General features: G+C 47.6%; 1 protein-coding gene across 3 annotated transcripts in view; it reads left to right on the top strand.

Annotated features, from left to right (window-relative positions):
• The first annotated feature begins 5,797 nt into the window (after positions 1-5,797).
• The window catches only part of ADAMTSL3 (ADAMTS like 3), a 188,167-nt gene continuing 167,206 nt past the window's right edge, over positions 5,798-26,758 (top strand). Inside the window, exons 1-2 of one of the 3 annotated variants that reach the window (XM_088789379.1) lie at positions 5,798-6,194; positions 7,556-7,657. In XM_088789379.1, coding sequence (XP_088645505.1) covers positions 7,589-7,657 — 69 coding nt within the window. In that variant the 5' untranslated portion in view covers positions 5,798-6,194; positions 7,556-7,588. Of the gene's footprint in view, positions 6,195-7,144; positions 7,433-7,555; positions 7,658-26,758 lie in introns of those variants that run through there. The other 2 variants (XM_088789378.1, XM_088789377.1) reach the window with 2 other exon arrangements.

The raw sequence follows: 26,758 nt of genomic DNA on the forward strand, positions 1-26,758 counted from the left end.
CAAGTCTTATCACTTTTCCTCCTCTCCTAACTCTCGAATCCATCAATTTTCTTCTATCCCCACTCCCACTTGTGCCAGGTTAGGCCATCGTTTGTCTCACTGTATCTCACTGGGCCACATCTTACCGTGCCCTTGTATTCCCAGGATTGAGTACACACCTGGCACAAAGGAGGCTCAGTTAATACGTTTTGTACTGCATCCAGCGGAATCGGTCTTGAGGCCTAAAGCTGACCAGATGTGACGGTGGGCTCTGGGGAAAATTGGTTCTTCACACTCAGGCATAGAACAGTTTTTGCGTGAGTCTCGGTAAAGAAGGGATAAAAATGCCTAATTGGCTGTCCAAACCCTCCTAGAGTTAAGTGTGTTTTGCAAAACTTAATACATAGAAATGTTTTTATTGAACTTATAGTTGAAAAAAGACTTTTCAAGTATTCCTTTGTGGTGTTTCCAACCCAAATATTGCCAAGCGGAGAGAGTCAGGAACACGCAAGGAAGCAGACTAAACAGGCGGGTCTCGTTTTGTGCTGCAGGTGAGTGACAAGCACGGCGGCCCTGCAGAAAATGCGTGCGTGCACAACCCGTCTTGACAACCTGCAAGGAAACGGCGATCACGTTTTTAAACAACACAGTGTGTGGAGGTCTTTGCTCTCTGTTTTCCTTGCTCAGATGAATCGATTCTGGAATAAAACCTTGGTCTCCTAGCGTGGTCAGAGGTGAAGTTCCCGATGTGAATTTTTCAGAAAGCTCAGAGTGAATAGTTAAAGGACTACATGTTGCTTGGTGGTGTTTTCTTTTTCTTAAATTTAACCCTTTGAGTGAATATGTTCATGAAATGTAGCTGTATTTCTGTTATCTCCATAGAGAGACTCTAATGAACAAATGTGTTCATAGGTAACCTGGGTTGATAAACATAAACACAGTACCATGTAATGACAGTGACCTTCTCAAGCCCCACCGAGGTGAACAAAGCTGCACCAGACTATGGTACGTGTGTGTGTGTGTGTCTTTTAACTTCTTTTGTGCCGCTCACAGTTTTTCTGCAGCACCTTTGTGCATTCCTTACACCTTTTCTTAGCAGGCATTCTGCCTCTATCTAATTTATAGCCTCTAATTTACTCTTGAAAAAGTAGGTGAACGGACAAGTTAGAACTGTGTGCAAAGTATGAATCAGTAGTCTTGAGTGAGACCTAAGTGTTTGCTTCTGTGTCGTAGGTTTAGATCTCATGTTGGTTGGATGCTCAGAGGCCTTCTCTGTGCTGAGTGTGGCGAGACAGGGGCGGGATTGGCAGAGCTGTGTGCTGTCTTGTACCAGTAAAGTATAAGAACCATCTCGGAAGCGACACTGGAAGGACCTACTGGAACTTTCTAAGTTTTATACTTCTCTCACAATGTAATGGAGAAAGTTGATGTTCAGAGAAGTGAAGTCACTTGCCTAGAACCCCCGAGCTGTGGCTAAGCCTGGATTGGTGGTGGATGTCCTGACTAGTGAGGGGAAGAAGATAAGGGTCAAGGGCAGAGTGAGGGGAGGTCAAAGGCACAAGCAAATCCATCCTTCACAGAGTACGTGTTTTGTCCGTGCTCGACAGTAGAGTCTGTGTGGCGTGCACGCGTCTCAGAGTGAGGTGCACGCAACACCGGGTCAGTTCAACAACTTCCTAGCCGTGGAGGCCAGACAGGAATTGGCCTTGGGTTTGGGGCCAAGAGAGTTTGCTGGTCCTGGGAAGGGTCACCAAATCCCTATTCTGTTCCTTCCTAGCACTTCAGGGGACTCTAGCCCTGCCCTGCCCCACCCCCAGTGACTTGGAAGTTTCTAGAAAGAGTCTGTCCAACACTGCCCTCACCCTCCTGACAGAGATTTTGATTGGCTCAGACCTCCAGTGACGCTGCAGCCCTAATTCCAAGCTCCTCACTAGAAGTCATGGATTGGCACCTGAGGTATTCCTTGGGATGTCAGTGCAGGGGGATAGGAGAAACCAAGGATGAGGGCATGTGTGCCAAAGCACAGAGTTCCTCACCACGTAGGGCCACCTCCCGTCACACCTCCTCCCAAGGGCTGCTGTTGCTCCCAAGGCAGGAGAGCAGCCAGAGAAGACTTTGAACACGTTTTAGAAAGCAAATGTATGTTCCAAAGCAAGATCCCACTCTGGACGGGCAGAAAGCCATTGCCAGTAGCTGAGCCCCACTGTTACCCGTGTGGGGCTGGGGATCCCCGAGAAGCCGTGTGCAGGCGATGCTGTTGATGGGGACCCCTCTCCAGACCTTCCTTATTGGCAGGTACCCCCTCTCTCACTAAGGGTGATGTCTTTGGCTTATGGGAGCCCTAGGAGGTTCCACCAGCCCCCCACGCCAAGGGAGGCAATGAGTGTTGGTGGGAGCCACATCCCAGACCTATGCTGTCACTTCTACTCCAGGCCCTGAGGACCGGGAGAGGGCTAGCACCCCCTGGGGCACAGGCTCACTCTGTGCCTGCCCCTTGCCTGTCCTTCCCTGCACTCGCCAGGCAGTCTCGCACCCAGACACCACGCTCGCCTAACACTGTCCCTCCCATTCCCAGCCTGTTGTCTCCTGGTGGCCCTGGCTGGGAATGCAGCCGCTGTAGGCACTGCAGTCAAGGGTGACGTCTCCAGGATTTGCCGCCACGTGCCCCTTTCTCCAAGCCTGCAACAGTCTTGGATGTGCTTCCAGAGGCTGCCTCAGGAGTCCTGCACCCAGCAGGAGCAAATCGGAGTCAAGAGCAAACTCAGGCGGAGGGGCTGGAGTGATGTCCGCATTCTCTTAGGGTACAATATATGCAGACCCCAACTCTAGCATCACCAGCCGTGCCTGCCCTGGGCCTCTCTGCATTGCATACGAAGGTTGCGCTGTTGTGCTTGTCTGGATGGGGTCGGTAGGAACCTCTGAAACTCATGCAGGAACGAGGCAGATCCTGAGACAGGTCATGGAAACCAGGAATCCAAGAGGGTGGGTCTCAGGGAGGAAATGGATTTGGTTTCTTAGCCCTCTCAGAGTTGGAAGGCACTGCCGTTGGCCACAGGTGGTGGGGGTTCTCATTGGGGGTGGTAGATGGGGTGGGGGTCTGCACCAGTGGCCTGATGGTGCGTTTCTATCCCCAGCCCTTTGCAATGGCTTGTTTAAGCATCTTGGCCAGGCCTCAGGGGAGGAGGATGCAGGATGGCGGGGTAGAGGGAAGGCTCTGTGTCTACACTTGGGCAGAGTGGTGAATGGGAGCTCCCGTGTGGGAGTTAGATGGAGAATCTGGGGACCTGACTCGTGAGGCCCAGCCGGCCCTCCCGACTGCAGTCTGCCCTCCGTGGCTGCCTGTCACCCTGGCTCACAGTGCCTTAGCCACACACATAGGATTGCTTGACCTGTTAGGTGAGCAGGAAGGCGGCACTTCCATCAGGTGAGGTCTTCCCTTCTGCTTTCACTCCTGGCCAACTGTTTCTTGAGGGGACTGGCCTGATGCTAAATGGAACCTGTGGGGGAGAAAGGCTCCTTCTTGGCCTCCATATGTAATGTGGGGCACTCCTGGGAGGGAGGCTGGCTCAGGAAGCAAAAGTGCCGCAGGGAAAAAGAGACAGGAAGTTCTGCTGAGCCATTCATACCTTAGAGCAGAGTAGCTCAAATGGTCCCAACTAACCTCCCACTCCTGAGGCCTTCTCAGAAATGCCTTCCTGAATCGGAGGCGCTGGGAACTCAGCTCAGTGCAGCTGCCACTGCAAAACATAATATCTCTTTGAATTCTCCATTTCATCTTGAATATTCATGTGATTTTTTTGCAACAGACTCTATGACATGCCAGGACTGGTTTCAGGAGTGACGTGAGCAGTGGTATACTCTAGTTGCTAAGAACATGTGTGTTAAACTTTTCTACATCAGTCTCCCTCATTTGTAACATGGAGTAAAAGGAACCCCTCCCCGTAGGCTGGTGTGCTGACTGAGTTAACACAAGTGCCTGGAATGGTGCCGGGTGCATGGTAGGTGTTCTGAGATGTTATCCTTATTCCTTTCCTGATACGCTGACATGAGACGTGCATACAGTGGGTCCTCATTAATTGCCGATTCCATATTTGTGAATTCATCTGCTTGCTAAAATGTACTTGCCCTCCCCAAATCAATACGTGCTGCCCTTTGATGGTCATTTGATGAGGGGTGAGAATTGGGAGTTGCCCGAAAGGCACGTTTCCAGTTAAGGTGGAACAAGGTCTGTGTGGTGCCCCGTTTCACATTTTTGTCTTTTGTGTTGGTGCTCTTGCTGTTTAAAATGGGCCCTCGAGAGCCGTGCTGAAGTGCCGTCAGGTGGTCCTGAGCAGAAGGCTGCAATGTGCCCGTTAGAGAACATCCTTGTGTTAGGTAAGACACCTGTGTTAGATGAGCTTCCTTCAGACGTGAGGTGTACTGCTGGTGGCCGTGAGTTCAAGGTTAGGGAACCAACAATATAGGTTAAATACGATGTTTTTAAAGAGAAGTGCACATAAAATAAGGTGATGTATTGATTAGTTGATAAAAATGTGACCAGAGGCTGGCAGGAACCTAACCCTGTATTTCCCCTAGGAGCAGTGGTTCTGTGTTCACAAATTTAGTGGTTTTAAGAGAACATAACTATGGTGACTAATGAGACCCAAATGTTTATCGGTGTGCTGGGTCAGGTTGAGCCCAACCCTCCCTGCTCTTTCCCAGGGAAGTTCCTGTGCTCACTTCCTGCCACATTCCAGCTATTCTGCATGGAGTGCGGAGATGGTCCTGGGCAGAGACGTCACCGGAGTGAGGAAGGGACAGTAAGGAGGAAGGCAGAAAGGCTGCTCCTTTTTCTGAAGCTCTAACTACCCCCTGGAATGTGCCAGCCACAAAACAGGCAGGAGAGCAACTTCAGAAAAGGGATGGGCTCCAATCCTGGCCTTGCAGCTCGCTGTGTGCAAGTTATTTGTCCCTGAGCCTTAGCGTCCACGTCTGTGAAGTGGGAAGAATGCTAGTCACTCATGCCACAGGGGACATCAGCTGCACATAAGGACGTTGGCACAGTGGCTGGCAAACACTTGGTCCCCAAGGACATGCTGCCTGTGGTACTTGGGTGGGGGCATAAAGCGGACTTTCCAAACGCCCCCCTCCCCCTTGCTCTTGGTTTTATACCTCTGAGATCAGGCCCAAGCCTGGGACAAACATTTCGCCTTAGTTCTAGTCACCTCCAGAAGTCCATGGGAAATCCACTGCATTCCCCGGCCCCTGACAGCACCATTCCCACCCCAAACCCTGGCCTGGGCGCCCCATTATTGGGGCAGCGTTGGAGCCGTTACCCAAGCTCGGCTCCTAAGAAGTGGCACCAGGTTCCCAGCTAATAGGTGGCCCTACTCGGTCGCAAGTGCTCCCTGGCAGCGAGATGTCCGGCGGGCAGCGGGTTCCCTGGAGCCTCGCGGCCCCTGTGCCGGGCGCCCGGAGGGGAGGCGGCGCAGGCCAGGAGGAGCATTGGTCTCCGACTTCGGTCATGCCTGGCCCGGCGCGCCTGAGCGCAGGCACGAGCCAGCGGTTCCGGGCAAACCTCCGTGTGGCCGCTGAGCCTGACTTAGCAGAGTCGGCGCCCGGGCCAGAGGGGCGGTGGAGGCCGATGGGGGTGGGGGGGCGGCATCCCCACTCCGGCTCCGGCGGAGGCGGGGCGCCCCGGCTGGCTCGCGCGCGGCCGCCTTTCCCCAGCGCGCCTGCCGGCGGCGGCGGAGTCGGCGTCGGCAATCCCGGCTCTGGCACCACGCCTGGCGGCCGGCCCGGGCGAGGAGTGGCTTCCAGGAAGCGGGCGGAGGAGCGTTCCAGCCGCGTCTCGCCGTCGCCGCGGCCCCGCGCGCTCGGAGGGCCGGCCCCGGCCCCTCACGGTCCCTGCGCGCCGACGCCCCCACCGCGGGCGGAGGGCGCGGGCGGGCGGCGCCTGGGCGCGCCGTGCACTTGCCGGGAGGTGCAGGTGGCGGCGCGCGCCCTCCGCCCTGGGCCGGGGCCAGCGCTGCGCCGCGCGCCCGGAGGGGCGGGAGAGGCGGGGCGGCCCGTCCCGGCCCCATTTAACTTCGCGGCGGCGGCGCGGCGGGCTGGAGGCCGGCGTCGGGGAAAGTCCGGGGCCCGAGTCCTCGCCAGGTGCCGACGGGGCCGCCCCGCCGCCGCCTCTCAGCGCGCGACGCCAGGGCTGCAGGTTCCAGACGCTTGTGCGGCGCCAGGTGGGTACCCCGAGAGCGGCGCGGGGCCGAGGGAGGCTCTGCCCCCCGAGTGAGACCCGGAGCCTGCTCTCTCGGAGAGGTTGGCGACATTTTAGGCACAGCTGACAACTCCAACTTGGAAAATAAAGGTGTCAGTGAGTGGCCAATAGGAAAATAAAAAACCCCCAACTGGCCGCGCGGTTCTGGGGGATTCGGGAAGGGACAGGAGGACCGCGCGCGGGCGGAGAGGCGCTCTGGAGTTGTTTTGGAACGGGGTCTTTCAGGTTTGGGGTGACGGCAGCCAGTAGCCTTGAGCGTCGGAAGGTCCGGCAGGTTGGCCGCGAGTCGCCAGTGCCTAGAGCGCCAAGGGCCGAGGCGACGCGCCGGACGCGGCCGGGCGCGGGAGGAGCGGCGTCGTGGCTGCGGGTCGCGGAGGGTGTGCGTTGGGACGGCTGTGCGGGCGACCGAGGGGTGCGCGGGCCCCGGCCCGGCCCTGCCGCCTCCCTTCAGCCCAGAGTCGCCGCCCCAGGTCGGAAGCTGCAGCACATTTGCGGATCGCATTAGGCCAGGCCCTTAATGCTTTCTCCAGATGGAGAGGAGCCACCGACCCGCCCCCGGACACCGGCTCCGCCAAGGCGCCCGCGAGGCGAAGCGCGAGGCGAGTGTGACCTCGGCTTTTCCAGTCTCGACTCACACAGATTTCCCTGTAAACCGGCAGGAGGACTCTGAGGAAACCCCTCGCTGCGCTCCCAGCCTCGGAGGGCCCCTGCGGGTTCTCCCTCACCTACTGTTGGGGAGGCTGTGCTGGCCGGCGCTGAGGCTGTGCCGGCCGCACCTCCCTTAACTCCTCTGTAGGCCTCTGGCTGCAGGTCTGGGGCTCTGAGGGCGCGCGGTGTCACCTGGTGGGGAAAGCCCTGAACTAGCAGAAGACGGGTATTCCAGTCCCAGAATAGTCCCTGTCTTACTGTGTGACCTCAGGCAGGTCCCGTCCCCTCGCTGGGCTGGTTTAGTTGGCCTTCCACTCATTTTTGCCTGAAGTAACAGAAGCTGGCAGGTGCCCTAACCCTTGGCTCCGGGCTGGCTTCCTGAGTCAAATGCCAATCGCCACACCCTGCTTCTGACAAATGGGCTGGAAAGTGGCTGGTGCAGAGATGTCCCAGCTTCTAGAGGGATGGAGGTGTGGGTTGCCAACTTGAGACAGGTCCAGCTGTCCTCCTGACCCTGGTGTGGACTCATCTAAAGCCAGCCGGTACCGTGTGGTAGGTAGCCCCAGCCCAGACCAACACACACCTTTCCAATCTCCCTCCGATTGGCCTGTGAAGTCATGGATGCCGCTACTGGGGCCAGAGCTGGTTGGAAAAGAACTCTTTCCTCTTTTGTAGGCTACAAGTGAGACCTCCAGGAGACTGGACCCCATGGCTTCCTGGAGCAGCCCCTGGTGGCTGCAGATATGGATGGTCTTCATGCACTCTGCCCTCCTGCAGGTAAGAGGGAGGGGAAGAGGCATTGTAGGTACTCCTGCGTTCTTAGGAGCACTCAGGTTCTAGAGCACCTGAAACGTGGTATGATTAGAGTTAACCTGATACTAAAGAGAATCTAATGCTCTCTCTTACCTTCAGCTGATGGTATTTCTGGTTGGTTTAGCTGTAAAAAGGACCCCAGTTCCTTGGGTCTTCTCTGAGTCCTGAGCCTTAATACCAGGGTGGGTACCACATGCCAGCAATGACGTGGGGCTGTGGTGGGCCCTGTCTTTTTAGTCTAGAATGACTGTGTGTATAGGCACACAGAGGCTGGGCTGCAGGAGGACAGAGCACAATGAATGGGCAGAGCTCAGGGTCTGGCCTTAGGTCAGCCACTAAGTAAGTATTCTGAGTTTACTTCTGTCAACACATATCAGTCACACTGGTTTGCAGTCCTTTCGTAGACTCTTGTCTTTCCCACTCTCCGGGGAGGACCCAGCTCATCTATTGCATCCTCATTTGCCTACAGGGCAGACTCAAACAAAGGACTGAAGCTGGCATTGCCTGAGAGACGATGGGGGGGGGGGATGTGTGGAGACAGTGGCAAAGTGCATAGCATATGCTTCGTCTGTGAAGACCAACCTCTGCTCAACTCCAGCTGATCATGGCCAAGTGGGGACACCAGCCCACGATGGCCAGACCCTCCAGTTCTTCTGGAGAGCTGGACCATCCAGATTTTCTGTACTATCTCCTCATTTTTAAAGCATTGGAAGTCAAACAGATGTGTTTGTAGCCTGGAAGTGGCCAAGCAGTTTGTAGCCTCAGATCTAATGGTACAGAGCGTATCTGGTCCGTATTGTGTCCTGAGAACGGCAGCGCCTCTCAGATGTAATTCTCAGGCACGTGGCCTGGTGGCCTGCGTACCCACGGGGTCTAGCAAAGGGCCTGGCACTTACAAAGGGCTTTAAGGTCTGTTAAGTGCTCATGCACACTGGAACACAGAGATACACCTGGGGTGGGTTAATCGGACTTCTCTGCCTCTCCCTTCAGTCTCTTGGCCTCGTTGGGCTCCAGTGCCCCGTGATTTCTGTGACTCATGAGAAGCATACCTTCTGTCCCACTATCCCATTTTACTGATGCTGCTCCACAATCAGATTTTAATAGGTATCTTTTGTTGGAACAAAAGCTAAGTATTTTTCAGGGTAATTCTCAGGTTTCTCTGGTCAGCAAGGTATAGTGTGTGGCCAAAAAGCGGACACTTGCTTTTTGTCCCATCCGCAGATCTGAAACAGTCTACGAGAGCTTCAGAGATCTGTTCCTGGTCAATGGGACGGAGGCATCTCATTTTGTCTTCTTTTCACCCTATAAAATTTAAATGTGCTTTGAGGCAGTCTGTTGACCTTTGGCCAAGGGCAGTGTTTGCCCAGCTTGAATCACTCACCTCTTTTGGATTTTTCCATATCCGCGTGCCTCTGGCAGTGCTGTTTCCATGTACGGGTCAGTGTGCACAGGAGGCGGTAAAAGGAGGCCGGCGTTCTCCGTCATCCATGGAGTCCCCTGTTCCACTCCCAGTGCCATCACTTCCCTGCCTGTCGTGCCACCATCTCTGTACCTCAGTTTCCACATCTGTAGAGAGCGGGTGTCTACCTCATAGAACTGTTTGGAGCAATGAAATCATCGTCAAGCAGAAGAAAGTAACCAAACCGAACAAAACCAGTGGGTGGCACATCATGAGTGCACCCTCAGTAAATGTTAGCGTTCCCAAGGGTTTGAAACAAGGGCCTGCAATTTCTCTGTGGTGCTGTAGGGGGCACTCGGGAGGTATCAACTGAGAAGAGAAGATGCTGCGGAGGCTGGAAGCAGGTGGGGTCTGACCTTCTCAGGGGAGGTTCCTGCAGGAGGGGGCGGTGTGGGGCGGCACGGCCCTGGGAGAGTTCTAGCGACTGTCGGTCCGTCCTGGGTACCCCCCCCCCCACAGGCTGGACACTCGCTTATCTCTCTAGTGTCAGCCTGGGTGTGATTCACAATGCCACTCTGAGGTTTTTGGGGATTTTGGTTTTGGGGGCCCACCAGGTGTTCCTTAGTATCTCCCCTCACATTAGAAGTGCTGCCATCAGGTGGCCGACAGAGAATTAGTCGATGCGAATGCAATGCGTGAGGGTGAACATCAGGAGCGTGGGATGTGCCAACTGATTTCGTAGAAACTAGTTTTGCTTTACTTAATCAGCTCAAACTTGAAACTCTGACATTCGCTGACCACAAGAAATTGTGATAGATTGCAGAGCAAGGCATGAGGTCGGCAGTCTTGTTTCTGTCTAATTCTGTTCTTGGCCATTTCTGGAGGCGCTCACCGGGTTTCCCTCACCCAGACAGCTGGGAAGGCCTCCCTCTTCCTGTCTCACGGGTTCTGGAAGCTTCCTGTTGCTCTGGGCCCTCTCCTTAGGGACCCCGATCTTCCCTGAGAACACAGCTGCTACTGTTCTGACGCTTCCAGCCTCCTTCATCTGGGAGTCTAAATTCCGAGGGACATAAATAGGGAGCCAATCGTGGGCTCCGTCAAACCAGTCCATTCTCAGCCGGAAGTGAAATAGGGGGCAGATCCACTTTCATTTATTAAAAGTCCAGTCCCATTAAAAATTTTGGTTCCTCCTCCCTCACACCTTGATAAGTCTCATCTCCATCCTGTCTCGTGGAGGCTTGACATGTGGCTCCAGGTGCCTGGCGTGGGGTCACGTGGTTTATTCTCTTATCACCTCAACCAGTGGTGAGGGCTGGGTCTGGAATGCATTTGATTTTTCATGATCCTGGGTCTAGCTTTCCTGGGGTTGGAAATGCGGTTGGGATGGGGAGAAGGGCAAACAGCTTTTTCCTTTGCTGGATGCCTGTCTCTGCCAGCTGGCACTGCCCTCGGGCTCTCACTGACTTCTGCCCTCCAGAAGGCGTGTGTGTGACTCCTTTTGCGGTCTCTGCAGAACCTGCCGGTCCTGGGGGAGGAGGTCCAGCTCTGGCCTGCCTTGTGGTGCTCAGGCCGTGGTTTTCTTGCTCCGCAGGCAGCCCTGTTGGGTAAGGTGCTGGCAGGGTGGTTTCAAGCCAGCACCGCTTGTTGTGTTCAGTGCATCCCCAGGAAATGCATGCATCCTTGCTGTGCACACAGTGGGGCTATGGGATTCTGCCTCCTCTTTCGGTCCTGCCAGGTCCCTCCAGCTCTCCGTTTCCTGCTGTGGTAGGCCCAGGGGCAGGCCAGGTCCAGTGTCAGCAGATGCCCATCTGGGAGTGGATTGCCTGTCTCTGCTTGTGGCACGCCCAATTTCTGAGTGATGTTTTTCTTTTTCTTATTCATGTCAGTCCTCATTAGAGGTTACGGATGGAGTGAAGTGGTAGCTGGTGATAATAAGACTTACTGTGCCTTCTTCGTGAGCTCAAAGGGAGCTTATGTTGACACCTCTCTTTAGAAGGTGGGATTCTCCTCTTTGTCATCAGCTCTGCCCCTAAAACCCAGTGTTTTGCATCAGGAAAGGTCCCAACGAATATCTTGATACTAAAATTAGACATGTTGGCTCTCGTCTAAGGGCCAATGCTAGTGGTGGTCTCGGTGATTCTGGATATTTTGGTGGTTCTTTGTTGATAGTGTTTTTGTCTCTGTGACTGTCATCTTGACGGAGACTCTGGCCCTGGTGGCAATTCTCTTCCCTCTGACACCACAAATAATAATTCCAGCCTTTAGCTTTCACTCCGTCTCCTTTACATCAGAAGGCAGAATCCAAGCTTGGGTGGTTGTCGTGAGGTACAGAATTCCCCTGCCTCCTCCAAACCGCTTTGCTGACCCAGGAGAAGGAGGGTGGCAGACTCAACCCGGGAGGGTTTCCTGTGTCTGTTTCCTCTCGAGTGAATTGACTTGTGTTGGAGCAGTGGTTAGAGATCCATAGACATTTGCATTGACCGTTTACCTCAGCTTCTTAGGATAGCAAATAATTGGTGGTAAGACCTTTTTCTTTTTCTTTTTCGGCATCCTTTTCCTCTATTTCTCTTCTTACTCTCACATGCATGATCTCCATATCTTCTCAGCCTCCTTCCTCAGAACTCCCGAGCCAAGGTCTGTGGCACTTTCCCCGCTGTTCCTTTTCCAGGGAAGACGTGTGAGAGAATCACAGGTGATTGAGCTCATTGTCATGGCTTGACCTGCTGTGTAGAGGCTCTCCCCACCAGCAGGTAAATTATACAAATAAAACATTTAAATTGTAGAAAAATAGAAGAAATTGACAAATGAAGAGAAAATCAAAATAAAAAATTTACCTTCGTACTGCCACCCAGATACTAACTATAAACGTTTTCTTGTGTCATCTTCCAGACTGTTTCTATGTACAACCATGATATAATATATGTATCTTTTGATACGTGGAATCCTGCTAAACATAACTGTTTTATACATTGTTTCCAGTCAGTCTATCCCACACACCTTTCATGTTGGTAATGGGCTGTGTTCTTTGCATTTACGGATCCCAAACACCATAATTTGTTAAACACATTTCTTTGTTGGGTGTTGGAGTCTTTTCCAGGACGGTCCGGTCAGTTGAGTTTCCCATCACCCACCTGCAATGAACGTCTTCAACTCACATCTTCACTTCCTTATTTACATATTTCCTTAGAATAATTTTTTTTTGTGCAATGTGCTTTGCTGCTCATTTTCTAACATTGTGACCCTCCTCTTCACCCTGTTTTAGTCTGGGTGGAGGTTTTCCGGCACGCTGGGTTTTATGGCATATGTGCACTTTCTGTGTGACCTCGTCCTCCACAGAGACTTTGGATGCGTGGGCCAAGCCGTGTGGACCCTGATCATGGAGTCTGAGCAGAAAGGCCTACGCTTGTCCTGGAGGCAGACTCCGCCTAATGACCAAGTTGTCCCCAAGGCCTGCCACTGCAGGGTGGAGCCATTCGACACATCCACTGGGAGTCCAGTGGGAGGGTGAATGGGAGTTCCCTCCTTGTTTGTCGTCTGTGACACCTGCCCTCCTTTTCCTCTGTCTGCCTCTCTGACTTTCCCATCTCAGCCTCTTTCTTTGGCTCATCTCTAGCTGTTTCTCACAGCTGCTCCATCCCAGAGCCATGCTCTTTGCCCTCTTCTTCCTGTCTCCCTACGTTCTCCCCACTCTCTCCACAGGCTCTTGCCTGGGGTTTTTTCCAGGGGAACCCAGGTCTCATAATTGTTCAGGTTTTCAAATTTAAGCTCTTGTTATTCTCTTCCAATAGGATTGCATGTACTCCGAAAAGATAAAAAAGTTGTCCATTATTTTCCATTAACTGTTACACGTAAACACGGACTAGAACACACAGTATTGATAATTCTGTGTTGGCCTTTCTGTCTGTCTTTCCAACCCGAGGACTTCTTCAAAATGCAGGAGCGGCCTCTCTCTGAGGCTTCTGTCTGCCTCTTCCATGAGCTTCAGATGACTGCATCCAGGAGCCAGTACCCCACCTCCAGGAGGTTGTGGCCGGGGGCCTCAAACATCACTCTTCCTGAAAGGAGGTCCTCAGTGCCCACGTCTCGTCTTTGAAGCCAGAATCCTGGGTTCACTCTGATGCTTTCTTCTTGGTTGCCCCTGCTCTGTATCATTCGGTCCCTAACAAAGTCCCATTTATTCCATCTCAGAAATGTCTCTTAACTCTGTTTTTTCTTCCCTGCTTCCATGGACACCATAGGTTTGAAGAGTAGGGTACATGGCAGCACGGGGGACGCAATGAGGATGAACAAAGACAGTTTGTGGCTGCATTGGGGAGAGCCGTGAGGAATTCACTGACTGCATGAATAATAGAGAGGCCTCGTTTCAATGAGCAGCAGGGAGTCCTGTGGGCTTTGGTCAGAAGCTGGTGGGAGGTACCAGCAAGACCCCACTGGACCTGGGGACGCATTTGAGCAAAGGGGACTCGGCAGGCTGCCGGCACTGGTCCAGATCCGTAACGTGAGATCCTCAACTCACTTGCTAGAGGGAGTGGGTGGGGAGTTCGTCATACAAAGGGGGATGTGGACGTGGAAACTGTTTAAGAACCTGAAGGGATGGAACTTGACAAGTATTGCGTGGGAGAGAGAGAGAAAGGGAGAGAAGAATTGAAAATTCTTTCAGGTTTCAAACAAGTTTTAGGGATACATGAACGTGAAAACTCACCCTGATCTTGTGAAATGGTTGATTACTTTGGAAGGAGAAATTTCAGGGGAAGATGTGGACTGTGGAAGGCGAGGTCCTGCATGAATACTGTTTGAGAGGTAAACAGGAGCATGAAAAAGGTGTTTTGTGTGTGGTTGTTTTTTGTTTCTCTTTTAAGCAAAGTGAACACTTTAGTATATATGTGCTCCAAAGGGAAGCAGCCAGGAAAAAGGGAGGGATTAAAGATACAAGAGGAAAAAACCAATTATAGGTAATTGTTTCATAATAGAAAAAAAGGAGGCTGTGTTCTCCCACTGCATTGCTAGTGGGTCTGAAAGCACCAAAGCTAACATCTTATGGAAACCACATTTCAAGGTTTATGATTGTGATTGCGCTCAGTTTATTTTTACAAAGATGCTAATTTCCATAAATAGCATGGCAGCATAAAGCAGTTTCCTCTCCAAATATTTTATGCAATTACTTTCTGGAATTTGTCAGCACCGAACTGCTCCAGCCAGTGTATGCTATAAATTATTGTGGTCAAATACTCAGAAATGCACTTCTTCTCCAAGCCTTCATTTAGAAATATAATCGCACTTTATTTTGAAAATAATTCCAAAACAAGGAAGAATACTGTTTTATTAATAAAAAACTTATTTGCAGTATTAAAGGACTCTAAATTCTCTTGACTCTCTTGAAATTTCCATTGTGTTTTTCCTCCCTGATGAAACACACTCATTATGAAAATATGGAAAACATAGGCAAGGACAAAGATGAAAGCAAAAATCACCTTTAATTCTATCAATTGTTAGGAATTTGTGGTGTTTATTTCTAATGTTCTTCTTAGAGCAGCAACATAAATATGTGTCTTATAAGAAGTGATTATACTACATTTTGATTATAATTTTTTAAAGATTTAATGATGAGGAGGAATATTTCTACACGCTATTAATATTTTCCTATAGTAATATTTAATGTCTTCGTAGTATTGCATCATTCATTAATATTTTATTAACGAATCCTTTCCTGGTGAACACACAGGCTGATCAGTGTTTTTGCTGTTGCAAATACAGCTGCCATAAATATTTCCACAACCATCTATGCTCACACTTGTGATTATTTCCTTTGAATACATTTCTAGAAAAACGTATTTTGAGGTATAAATGTGGGTCAAAAGCTATGTGCAATTTTAAGACCTTTCATATGTATACTATCAGATCGCCTTCCAGAAAGCTTCTATGAGTGTGTGCTCTTAGTTTGCAATAGTTGGCAATACGAGATTTAAGGAAATCTTAGTAGTGAGAGATTCTTAAAAATACTTTTGGGTCATTTATAGAATTGCTCTTGTGTACGGTCTCCTTAAGACATTAAAAGTAGAATAACAGATTTTTTTATCCATCCTTTTGCCGGTTTTTCTATTGAGGATTCCTTATTAGTTTGTAAGTGCTCTTTATATATAAAGAATGTTAAGCTTTTGTCTTTAATATGTTGCAAATAATTTTCCTATTTTGCCATTAATGTTTTTATTTACATTTTTGATATACTGACATTTAACATTTTCAAGTAGTCTACTTAAGGCGTTTCTTAAGAATTCTTTGTTTTTGCACATGCTTAGAAACAATCTCATAACGAGAGAAAATATATGTACCTCTCTTTTTCCCTAGTGTTGTGTTTATTTTTAAACATTGACATTTTTATTTTAGAATGTATTTAGTCAGGGAAATGCCACCTGTCCCCAAACACAAGCTGTGAAGTGTTTTTTCTCAGTGCCATGAAGTCTAGATCCGAGTGACAGAGGATGCTAAAGGCTGACATGTGTCTCCTTGGATTGTGGGCAGGACAGATTTCCCTAAGAATGACTGTCACATACTGTGCCCATCTAATAAACTTGTGGTAGGATCAGTGAAATTGGGGGCCCTGATGGGACTCAAAAGATGTGGGTATTGTCCCCAGGGAGGCCGAGTGTGACACCAAAAATGGCAAGGGACAGGGTGTTGAAGGGGAAAATTGTTGACAGAATTTTTGTTGTCTCCACAGAGGCAGACTGCTGATGGTGAAGTGGGATAAGGTCAGGGGAGGGTTTCGAGAGCAAAGGGCTGTGGATTAAGAGGGTTTCTTGAGACCCTCACTGACTTTTGCATGTTGACAATAAAAGGAAGACGTGATTTTAGAGAAGAAGAATGAGCATATTTAGTAAGAGGATGAACCAGACGACAAAGCAGCATTGAAGCTACGGACTAGTTGGTCCTGTTTCCTACCTCACGTCCTCACCTGCTGTTCTCAGCAAACAGCTAACCCCTTAGAGGCAACAAAAATCGACACAATGGAATAAGCAGTCAGGGGGACGCTAGACAGAATGGTATTCTACAAGACGAAGTATAAAACGAATGAAGGATTATAGAAAATAACCGAGGAGATCCAACATACGTGTAGTTACTATTTCTTAAAAAGAACAGAAAAAAAGTCAACAATTTTATTGTTGTCTTACTCCATTTTTCTTCAGGTCTTGGTACATATTGATTCTGTACTTTTGACATTGACTATTACTGACGACGACTCTGGCCAATATGATTCTTTTCCCCCCTTTTATGTGCCTCACTTGCTCTGCCATAATACCTACATTTTTTTCTTCTTTATGCTAAGTCCATTGTCATCTGGACATGATGGAAATAATTTTTATGTGAAAAAATGTTTGTCTTCGTGTGTGTGTATGTGTGTTTGGGGAAAGGTTGTAAAATGTGGTCTTTAAATTTAATGTTTTTTATTTTCGCCATTCTTTTCCTAAGCTTACTTTTTCTGTTGTCTTAAAACGTTTCCTTTAAATTCTTGTGTTTCTTCTTGAGCTTTTAAACAGAGAGGTCAGGTTGTCTATAATTTATTTGTGGATTTTATTTTCTGAGTTAATTCATCAAGTGATACCTGTTCATTGACTACATTCTGCTTATGTTTCCTTCTGTTTTTTTTTTTTTTTTTTTTTTTTTTAAAAACGTGTATGCATTGTCTTGTGAGGGTTCTCTTGTCTTTGTAATGGGGCTGTGCTCCAGGAGTCTCTTTTTCTCCTTGGTTAGACCAGCAGGTTAACCAGTGCATGATCTTCTCTTGCTGATGACAGAGTCACAGAAGAGCAAATCCAAATGCCCAAGGGTATTTCTTGTGTCATTCTGCTGTGGCACTTCTGCTAACGTCCCATTGGCCAAAGCAGCTCACCTAGCCGAAGCCATAGTCAGTGGGTAGGGAAGTACCCTCACCTTCTGTGAAGGCAGAGCAGGTTGCCTGGCAACCCCAGAATCACTGAGCTGGGCAGGTTTGCTCCTCCCCTCGAGGTTGGATGTGTGGGGTGAAGGGTGGGAGTGGATACTTTGGAATATTAATCGAATCGAATCTCACAAAGCCAGGCTTTTCATTGAGACAGTATAGCTCTGGAGAGCCTGCTTTAATCACTGCATTCACACCACCATCTTAAACCTCCGATGACTGAATTGGGAAGAGTCATCCCTAATGAGGAATTGTAGCCAATTGTCCCTTCACGCTGTAAGGCCAGCTTTACTTCAGGAGATGGACGTACCCTCCTTACTGTCTTGCTTTAACTTTAAGCCTAATCCTTGGTTTGTAGCAAGGAGAAATCTAGAAACTGAGTCCCCTTTACCCCCAGTTCAGTGCTCCTTACAACTTCTTGACTGTGACCCACATGAAGAAGTGAATTAATTAACATCATGACCCAGCGCATGTACATGTGTATGTATTCATGTTACAGGAACAGAAGTTTCAAGAAACCATGCTTATCCTTCCTGTGAGAGACTCACTGTCATTATTTGCTTTTTTACGCATTCCATTCCAGTTGGTTCCATGAAAAAACTGGCTGGTTAAGTAAGAGCTACTAAATTAATTTCATGACCCACGAAGGGGCTACAATTTGAAAAAAACAAAAAACTGCGGTAGCTGGTTGACCCCATTCCCTGTCTACTTTTGTGTGTGTTGATTCTCCTTCTCTGATATTTGGCTGGAGGGAGGGGGTCGATACTCCCAGATTCTGGTTGGCCACCCCTTGGTGTAGCTCTGCACTCCTGGGGTGCTGGGTCCCCCTGCTGGACCAGCTGCCGACAGCAGGGTGCGCGTAAGCTGGAACTCGAGCTTGCTTGGTTGATAGGGTATCAGAGTTATCTCGATAAGCATCATCTTTTACCCCTTGGACTTTCTAACGTGATGAATCACATTCATAGGTTTTCTAATATTGAATCATCCTTGTGTGTTTGGCATTCACTGGACTTGGCCATGATGTGCTGTCCTTTTAGTATTCAGCTGGATTTGGTTTGCAAATGTGTTGTTGAAAAGCAGTACATCTGTATTCATAAGTAATACTGATTAGTGTTGCTTTCTCAGGTTTTCATATCAGGAATTTTGTTAACTTCATAAAATGGATGGAAGCCTTTTCCATCACGTTTTCTCTTCTGGATCAGTTCAAATAGCACAGGAGTAGCCTGTTCCTTGAAGGTTTGAAAGATTGATAGGAAAATAAGTGGGGAACAGACTTTTTTGGGGGAGTACTTGTCGCTGACAACTTTTGAAAACTTTTTATGTGATTGGATTATTTAGGTTTTCTGCTTTTTTAATCAATTCTGGTAATGAACCTTTTCCTAGAAACCTTCTGTTTCATCAAAAGTTAAAACGTTTGTAGGACAGAGCAAAGGGGGGTATTTTGTAATTTTTCAAACAACATTTTTTATTTTGTTTTAATTTCTGATTTATTTTTTCTTTAGAGAATGCAGCCTTTAAAGTTTTAAATTCTGAAATGTGCAATTTGTAAGTGCTCAGTTTCCTGATATGGCAAGAATGTTGGACCATTTAACATTTCTCTAAATTTCCACAGATCGTTGGCAATAAATTGTATCTCTGTCTAGCGTGTATTCTAGGATCCCCTCTCTACACCGGCCGTTTCTCTGTATTCTTTACTCACTCCTCACACTAATTCCTATTTAGTCCTAGGGGGCAGTAGGCCATCTCTTTTTATCTTGGCTCTTGCTGACCTTTGCTTGTCTGGCTGTTTCTGTAAACAGAAATAGTTTTCTCCTGGCCGAATAATAGACCCAAGGGTTGGATGACATTGAATTCTGCTTCCCCATTTTCTGGTCTTGCCTCTGAGTTGCTTTTTAGTTATCAGTATTGTCAATATTGTAGTTATCCGTACTATTGGTCATAGAATCTGGGACGTCTTTGTACACAAATACCTTTCTTTGTTACCAGGTTGTGCAGTTCGTGCTCCCATTGGGAGCCTGGGAGAGTTTCCTTCTCACTATCTAGTCACCAGCGTTCGATATCACTAAAAATGTTGGTAGTTTACTAGCAGCCCAGACATCTTAACTGCTGTCACCCTTAAATCCATGTAGCAGTGACTCCCTTGGTTATCAGAACAGGGAATTCTGAGGGTTGGTGTGGTTCATGTAGGGGTACGTTTTAAGCTATGTTATAAAATGGATAAGCATAAGTTAGTTATGCTTTATTAATCTATAATTTATGAAAAGACAGACCTATACATGTGAAAGTCCAAAAATAAGGTACCCATAAGTGGGGAGCAGGGGATACAATTATTAGCAGAACTTCGCTTTTCATCGCCCAGGGGGATCTCAGAGACAAGACCCAGGTGAGTTCTTCAGAGGAGTGAAGGCAGAGCCGGAGAAGCGCCTTGTGGCTGGGTGCCTTGGAGGTCGCCCGGTTCTGGGCTAAGCTCTGTGCTGCACACATTGTAAACACTTTCTGGGATGTGTTAGCAGCGTAGCCAGGAGAGCGTTGGATGCGTGGAGCAGGGAAGACACGCGGAGTGGCAGGCGGCCATGCTCTGACGGGCTCTGCTCAGGCCCTGATGCGAGGAGGCCGTTTACCTGGGTGCGCCAGGCTGATGACTACGGGTGCCTGGGGGGCCCTTACCACGGTGCTTAGCAACCAGATGATGGGAAAGACAAGTGAACAGTTGGGGCGCAAGGAAGAATCCAACTCATGCTACGGAATGAACCAGCCATGGTTTTTCTGTAGTTCACCGATAAAATAGGTCCCTGCTCAGAGGCACGTACCCAGAGCAACACCAATAATGAGTCCTTCCTCAGTGGGCATGGCTGACGTCCTCGAGTGTGACAGGCCAAGTGTCTCTGTCCTGGTCAACCCCACTGCTGAGTTGTTCCTATGTCGTCAGCAAGTCCTCTTCCATGCTCGTCCGAGCCCTGGCTCCCACGGCTCTTCCTTGGCCAGCCCCGGATAGATATTGACAGGTTTTTTCCCCACTCAAGGAATAACGAAGGGAAGCTTGCCCTTCAAAAGACGCATAACATCTTTTTTTAAACTGTCATGTGGAAGTACTGACGGAGCTCGGAGCTCTGTTTTATAATGTAAGGCTGTGGGATTAGCACATAATTCTGAGATTTAATTAAAAGTCCATTCACCGACAGTCCCTGATGAGGTCAAGAAAGAGAATGATCTTAATGGAAAGTAATATGAGACTAGAGTTGGCAGTAAACATGCAAATGGAGCCCTAGTCTGTGTCCAGCATTTAGAATTCATAGATTTTTCCTTTCTCTTTGATAGTAGGGTGAGTATATATGAAGGAGTTTTAGCTCCTTTGGTGCGTTAGAATTCCCTTAATGGGGATATGTGGTTTGTAGACAGTTTCCCCTGATTTATAGCTTCATTTAAAAAATCCTCTTATTAGGGTCTTTTGTAGAACAAAAGTTTTAAATTTTGAAAAGATCCAATTTATCAATTTTTTTTCATTTGTGGATCTTTTTTTTTTTTTTTTGGTCATAGCTAAGAGCTCTTTGTCTAGGTCTAGGTCTTGAAGACGTTCCCCTGTGCTTTCTTCTAAAAGCTTTGTACCTTTGCATTTTTACATTGAAATTCATGATCCCATTTTGAATTAATTCGTATGAGGCGTGAGGTTAAGGTCAAGACTCATTTTTGCCTACGGATTTCCAATTGTTCCAGCCTCATTTGTTGGAAAGATTGTCCTTCCTCCATTGAATGACTTTTGCTCCTTTGTCAAAAAATCAGTTGGGGATATTTACATGAGTCTGTTTCCAGAATCTGTTTTGTTCCATCAAGCTATGTGCTTTTCCGTGCTTCAACACCATGCTATTTTTATTACAGTAGCTATATAATATTAAAATTGAGTACCGTGATTCCTTCCACTTTATTCTTATCAAAATTATTTTAGCCGTTATAGTTGCTGTACATTTCCATATACATTTTAATTAAGCTTGTCTATATATACAAAAAGTGTTGCTGGAATTTTGATAGAAATTGTGTTAAGCCTATTGGTCCATTTGAGGATTATTATTTTTACTACGTCGAATCTCCCAATCCATGAACATAGTCTGTCTTTTTATTATTTAGATCTATTTTGACTTTTTTTGTGTTTTATAAAATCCTGAATTTTTTTGTATTTGTAGCTAATTATTTCATATTTTTGGAGTGGTTGTCAGTGGTGTTGGGTTTTTCATTTCATTATCCGCATGTTAGTTGTTAGTGTACAGAAACACAGTTGCTTTTTGTGTGTTGTTCTTGTACCCTACAACCTTTCTAAATTCAAACATTATCGTGTTTCCCTGAAAATAAGACCGGGTCTTATGTTAAGTTGTGCTCCAAAAGACACATTAGGGCTTATGTTCAGGGGATGTCATCCTGAAAAATCATGTTAGGGCTTATTTTCCGTCTTATTTTCGGGGAAACCAGTAGTTCTAGGTGTGTGTGTGTGTGTTCGTTCCTTAGGATTCTCGAACTAGACAATGTGGTGTAAAGCCTAAAACCAAGACCCATTATTATGTGCTGCCTTGACACCTGGTGAAACCAGGAAGGGCTTGACTGGCGTAACGGCAAGTTCTCTTCCCCATCCTGCCCCCATGGATATGGTCCCCTAGTCAAACACCTTCCTTATCAAGAGGGCCAGGCAAAGTTCCTGCTTAGACCTGCGTAGTGGGTTTCAGTTCCGTGCCAGCCTGCAGAGTTACTCAAACAAGCCACTCACATCCTCCTGAAGGAACCAGAGGTCACCTCACCTTCTTGATATTACAGAGTCTGCTTCACTCTGTCCCGTCTTGTTTACTCTGTTCGCAGGTGGAAGCCCTGTGTGGTTTTGTATGGTATGCGGTGTCTTCTTCCCTTGTGCTATGAGTATGTCATTAAAAAAATGCTGTCTATGCCCTCTGTTTGGTGTAGGGTGTTGTGTGTCTGGCTATTCCTATAACCGTAAGGTGGGGATACCTCTCTCACCAATGGGATGAACAGGACGTGATTAAACAGGTGATGATGTCACCTTTTTCCCCTTCTTTTTCAGTCTATACTCTTTGTTGAGGTTTGTTTTGTGTCCAAAAATATGGTCTGTCTTGGTGAATGTTCCATGGACATTTGAAAAGAATGTGGATTCTGCTTTTGTTGGGTCAAGTGTTCTTTAAATGTCAGTTACATTTTGTTGGTTGATGATGTTGTTTAGTTCTTTTATAGCCTTGATGATTTTCTATCTAGTTGTTGAATCAGTTGCTGGGAGAAGGGTGTTAAAATTCCCAACTCTAATTGTGGATTTTTCCTTTTTTTTTTTTTTTTTTCCAATTTTACCGTTTTTGCTTCAGGTATTTTGAAACTCTGTTATTTAGCTTGTACACATTTAGGATTCCTATGTTTCCTTGGTGGAATCCTCCTCTGTGTCCCTCTTTGACGCTGTGACTCTGGGGGTGGGCTCATGATTGTAGCAGGCTTCTCTGCCTTCTCTGTGCCATAGTATGGGGTAGAGCAGTTGTGTTTAAAAACTCAGGGATCGGATAAACAGAGCATCAAACATCATGGATCCCAAAACAGACCTAATGAAGGTCTCCGGACAAGTGAGGGTCAAAGCTGAGATAGACCCACGTCTCTAGTTCACTTAACGTTTTGCTCTGGACAAGCTATGGCATCAGTGCCAGTGGCTAGTGGCTGAGTCACTCTGCCTGTCACTACCTTGGGCACATATTCCTTTACTTCTTTTCTTTCTTTTCTCACTCTTTCACTCTTCAGTTCTATCCCTTTTTACCTTTCTTCCCCACTATGTCAGGTCTGCCAAAGGAGCCTACAATACTGTTCATCCTTTGTTGACACTGAGTATGAATAGACGGGTGTGTTGGAAGAAGGAAGCGTTTGGTGTCTAGTCGGAGAAGAGCGACATTAAAGGGTAGAGAGACTCTGATTATTTATTGTACAAGGAAGCAAGATAGTGCTGTAGTCTAAATAACACTAATTGGTCTTTCCCTTGGCTTGGCCTGAATCATGCTGTTTTCCTTGCATTTTCCACCAGAAAGCAGATGTCATCTTAACGACTTTCCTACGAATGTTTGCTTTCTTAGAAGTGAGCTGTGTTTATTTCTTCACTTACAAGAATGTGTTGTTTATAACTTGTAAAGAAATGTGAATCCGTTCTGATTGGCCTCCCATCCACTCTTCTCACTGGATCCTTACCCAGCCTGTGGTCAAGTGGACACACGGCCTTCATCGTAGAGCAGTGGAGGAGGACGTCTCAGAGTGTGCCTGATCTTAACCAGAGGTTTGGGAGCACAAGGGAATTCACTTGGAAACACTTGGACTTGGGCCACAGTTTCAGTTGAAGGTATTGGCTCAGTCAAACCCGTCTTTCCTTTGAGCCAAGATGAAACTCGCATTAGCGGGCGGGTGAGAGGAGCGGAGCGTGAAAGAAAGTAGATACTTGTTCAGACCTTCTATTTGTGATCATGAGACAGGCATATCATCGAGTTCTCACTCTGCCCTTGTGTGTGGCTGACCGTTCCCTCCAAATACTGCAGTTTTTCGTGTCCCTTGCTCTAGTGAAACCGAGCGTGTGCCTCATGCGTCCCTTCATTCCTTCTCCTCTCCCCTCCATCCTTCCTCCCTTTGCCTCTTTGATGTTCATCCTAATTGTCTTTCAAGATTCAAGGCATTGCCAGAGTCTTTCCCAATCCTCTCACTACCATCAGTATTGCCCTTTTGTGCCCTGCTCTGAAATGGAGTTGTTTCTATGCCTGTCTTTGCTTTCTCCCTGAACTGCACATTTCAGTTTTCTCCCTCACTCCCGGGGTCTATGCCTGCTTTGCTTTGGGCCCCTCACGGGCTAGCACAGGTCCCTGCACATTGTGAGGCCGCGATGGAGGCCGTGCTCTCTGCCCTGGAAGAAGTTCATGTTGAGGTGGGGAGACAAGCAGATATCACGAGAGTCATAGAATGAGTCCTGATGTAGCTTTGCCGGGTCGCGGATCCAGCCACCCCCAAATCTATCCAGGGCTGTACCCTGTGCTTCTCCCACGCCCTCACTCTCCAAGTTCAGTAATGCCCTGTCCCTCCGCCCTTTTCCACACTTGCTTCACATTTTCAAAGCCTGGGACTCGCACATGGGACAGCCTTAGCCCTGAAGCGTCCTGAAGGCCTGGCTTAGCCTTTGACTTTTACAGCATTTAATATTAACTTTTGTTTTTGTTTTCTCAGTCTGTTTTTAGGAAAAAACATGTAAGGTCTGTTCCTCACATAATAGTGCGGTAAGTCTCTGGCTCCACACTTCATGCTGATATTCCGACTTTAGCGCTGTCTAGTAGATTTGAAATCCAAAGCAAAAATACCCCTCTTTTCAAGTTTACTGGCGTTTGGATTTCCCCTTCTGTGAATTGCTTCTTCATACCTTTTGCCGTGAGTTTTTGTTTTTGTTTTTTTTTGTTATCTCATTTATTTGTAGATGTCCTTTAGATATGCTAGGTACTCAGCCTTTGTTGTATATCTTTTCCCTATATTTTTAGCGTTCATGGTGAACAAAATGTTTATTTGAATTTTAATGGAGTGTCTCCCTAGCAGATTAGTTCCTGGAGAGCAGGGACATTGGTCTCTTGTTGATACTGTGTCCTGAATGCCTACAGCAGTGTATGGCAGGTGGCAGATGTTCAAAAGTAGTTATTGAATGCATGGACTGGACGGATGACTCTTGATTCATCTTACCGTTTACAGTTTTCCTTTTTGTGTGTCTTTTTGAGGAAGTTCCTTCTTACCTTGATGCCACATAGATATCGTCTTATGTTTTCTTCTAAGTCAGAGGTGTCCAAACTGTGGCCCACAGGCCAACTGCGGCCCACATCCATTGTTAATTGGCCCGCAGCAAATTCCAAAAATATATTTAGTTTACTTAAATAAACCAGGTGAGGCAATACGTACTTCACCTCGAGTGAGTGGCCCGGCTGTTTGTGTATTTTACCGTATATGGCCCTTGGTGAAAAATGTTGAAAAAGTTTGGACAGCCCTGTTCTAAATGTTCAGCCTCCTATATTTTTTTTTGCCCACCCATGAAAATGGTGTTGTATCCTGCATGGCCCTGTAAAGAGGAAATGGATGAGTTTTTCAGCAGGTTCTGCCACTTCCCAACTGTGAAACTAAGACAGCTCTCTTTACCTCGTGAACCGCCATTTTTCTCCCTTAATTGAAAAAGGGGGCTGCTATTCACTGACTTGAGGTTGATTTAGATAAACTGTGTCAGGCATCTAGCACTTGGCTGGCACTCTGTAGGCATTCAGTAAGGTGGCAGTTTCTTCCTGCTCCTGTGTCTTTACAGAGGACAGCTAAGTGAGAGTAAGGCCCCAGGAAATGAAACCGTCTTTCCCTGCGACTTCCCGTGGACGTCTGGAAACCCCACGGTGGGCTCTTTCCAGCCCCTCTCTGGCCGCTGGCTCGTCCTCCCTCCACCTTCCATCTGCTCTGGCCTCATCTCCACAGCCTGGGTTTCTGCCCTAAGCCGAGGAGCAGACGCCTCTCTTTTACAACCTGTCACAAACCCCTGAGGAGATGCAGGCAGGCCTCGGGCCGCTACACCATTTTTCCTTCTGAACACTTAAAGACACTTTTCATCAGAACAGAACTGTTTTTAAACAGAGATGTAGACTGGTTCCCTTGTAAAGAATGGTTGTGATTCACTCACATTTCAGTTACTCCTAGACACAACCAACAAAATTGGTCAGTTCTTCCTGTCGACATGGATTTGCTACGGGAGGGGTCACACATATTTGTGGTAACAGTCAGACATCAACTAAGTCTAAGAAATAGAAGTAGTCACACTGATTTATGTTTGCATTGCCGCTGCTAACAGGAAGACATGGAAGACGTCTCATATCTTAGGTGGCATGTATTGTGCTTAGAACGTTTGTGCTGTTTTTACGGTTTCTTGTTCAAGCATCAAGTTGTATTAGGTTGTTCAGTTTCATTTCAGTTTCATCGTGGCAGTCATTGGACTGTGGGAATTTTTAGGGGTGTCCTTGCAGTTGGGTCTTTCACACTGGTTTGCGGTTGGTTGCCCTTCTCAGAGCCAATAATTGATGTGGGGGTGGGACCCCCTTCTCAGGCATGGAGTCCGTGATGCACAAGGTCTTGATGATTCCTTTCTGAAGCTCCTTTAAGTATCATCTGCTTAGTCTTGAACCCAACACTGCACTTCGGTGAGTAAAGAGTATTGGAAACACCTACTGTTTTGGATCCATGGGATTCCTTCTCCTTACATCATTCAGAGCATAAGAACTACTGCAGAACCCTACGTAGCATCATTATTCAATAGAAATGTAATGCCAGCCACATACTGGGTTTCCCGAAAATAAGACCTAACCAGAAAACAAGCCCTAGCATGAGTTTTCATGCTAGGGCTTCAGGAGATGTCATCCTGAACATAAGCCCTAATGCGTCTTTTGGAGCAAAAATTAATATAAGACCTGGTCTTATTTTCGGGGAAACACGGTACGTGATTTTATATTTTCTAGTAGCCTATGTTATTTAAAATGTCATTTTGAACAAAAATTTGAGACACGCAAAGAAACAAAAAACATTTACTTTTTTATTCATATGAAAATGATTTTCATGCATTGATTGAGGAGAGATCTGAGTTGGCCTTTTTCTCTGAAAGTCTGCCTCCTGTCCTGAACAATGTATCGAATAATCCACCACTTTCCCATTATATAAA

This window comes from Rhinolophus sinicus, chromosome 13 (genome assembly GCF_057876585.1).
Source record: "Rhinolophus sinicus isolate RSI-liver-muscle chromosome 13, RSI-T2T, whole genome shotgun sequence".
NCBI classification, from domain to species: domain Eukaryota; kingdom Metazoa; phylum Chordata; class Mammalia; order Chiroptera; family Rhinolophidae; genus Rhinolophus; species Rhinolophus sinicus.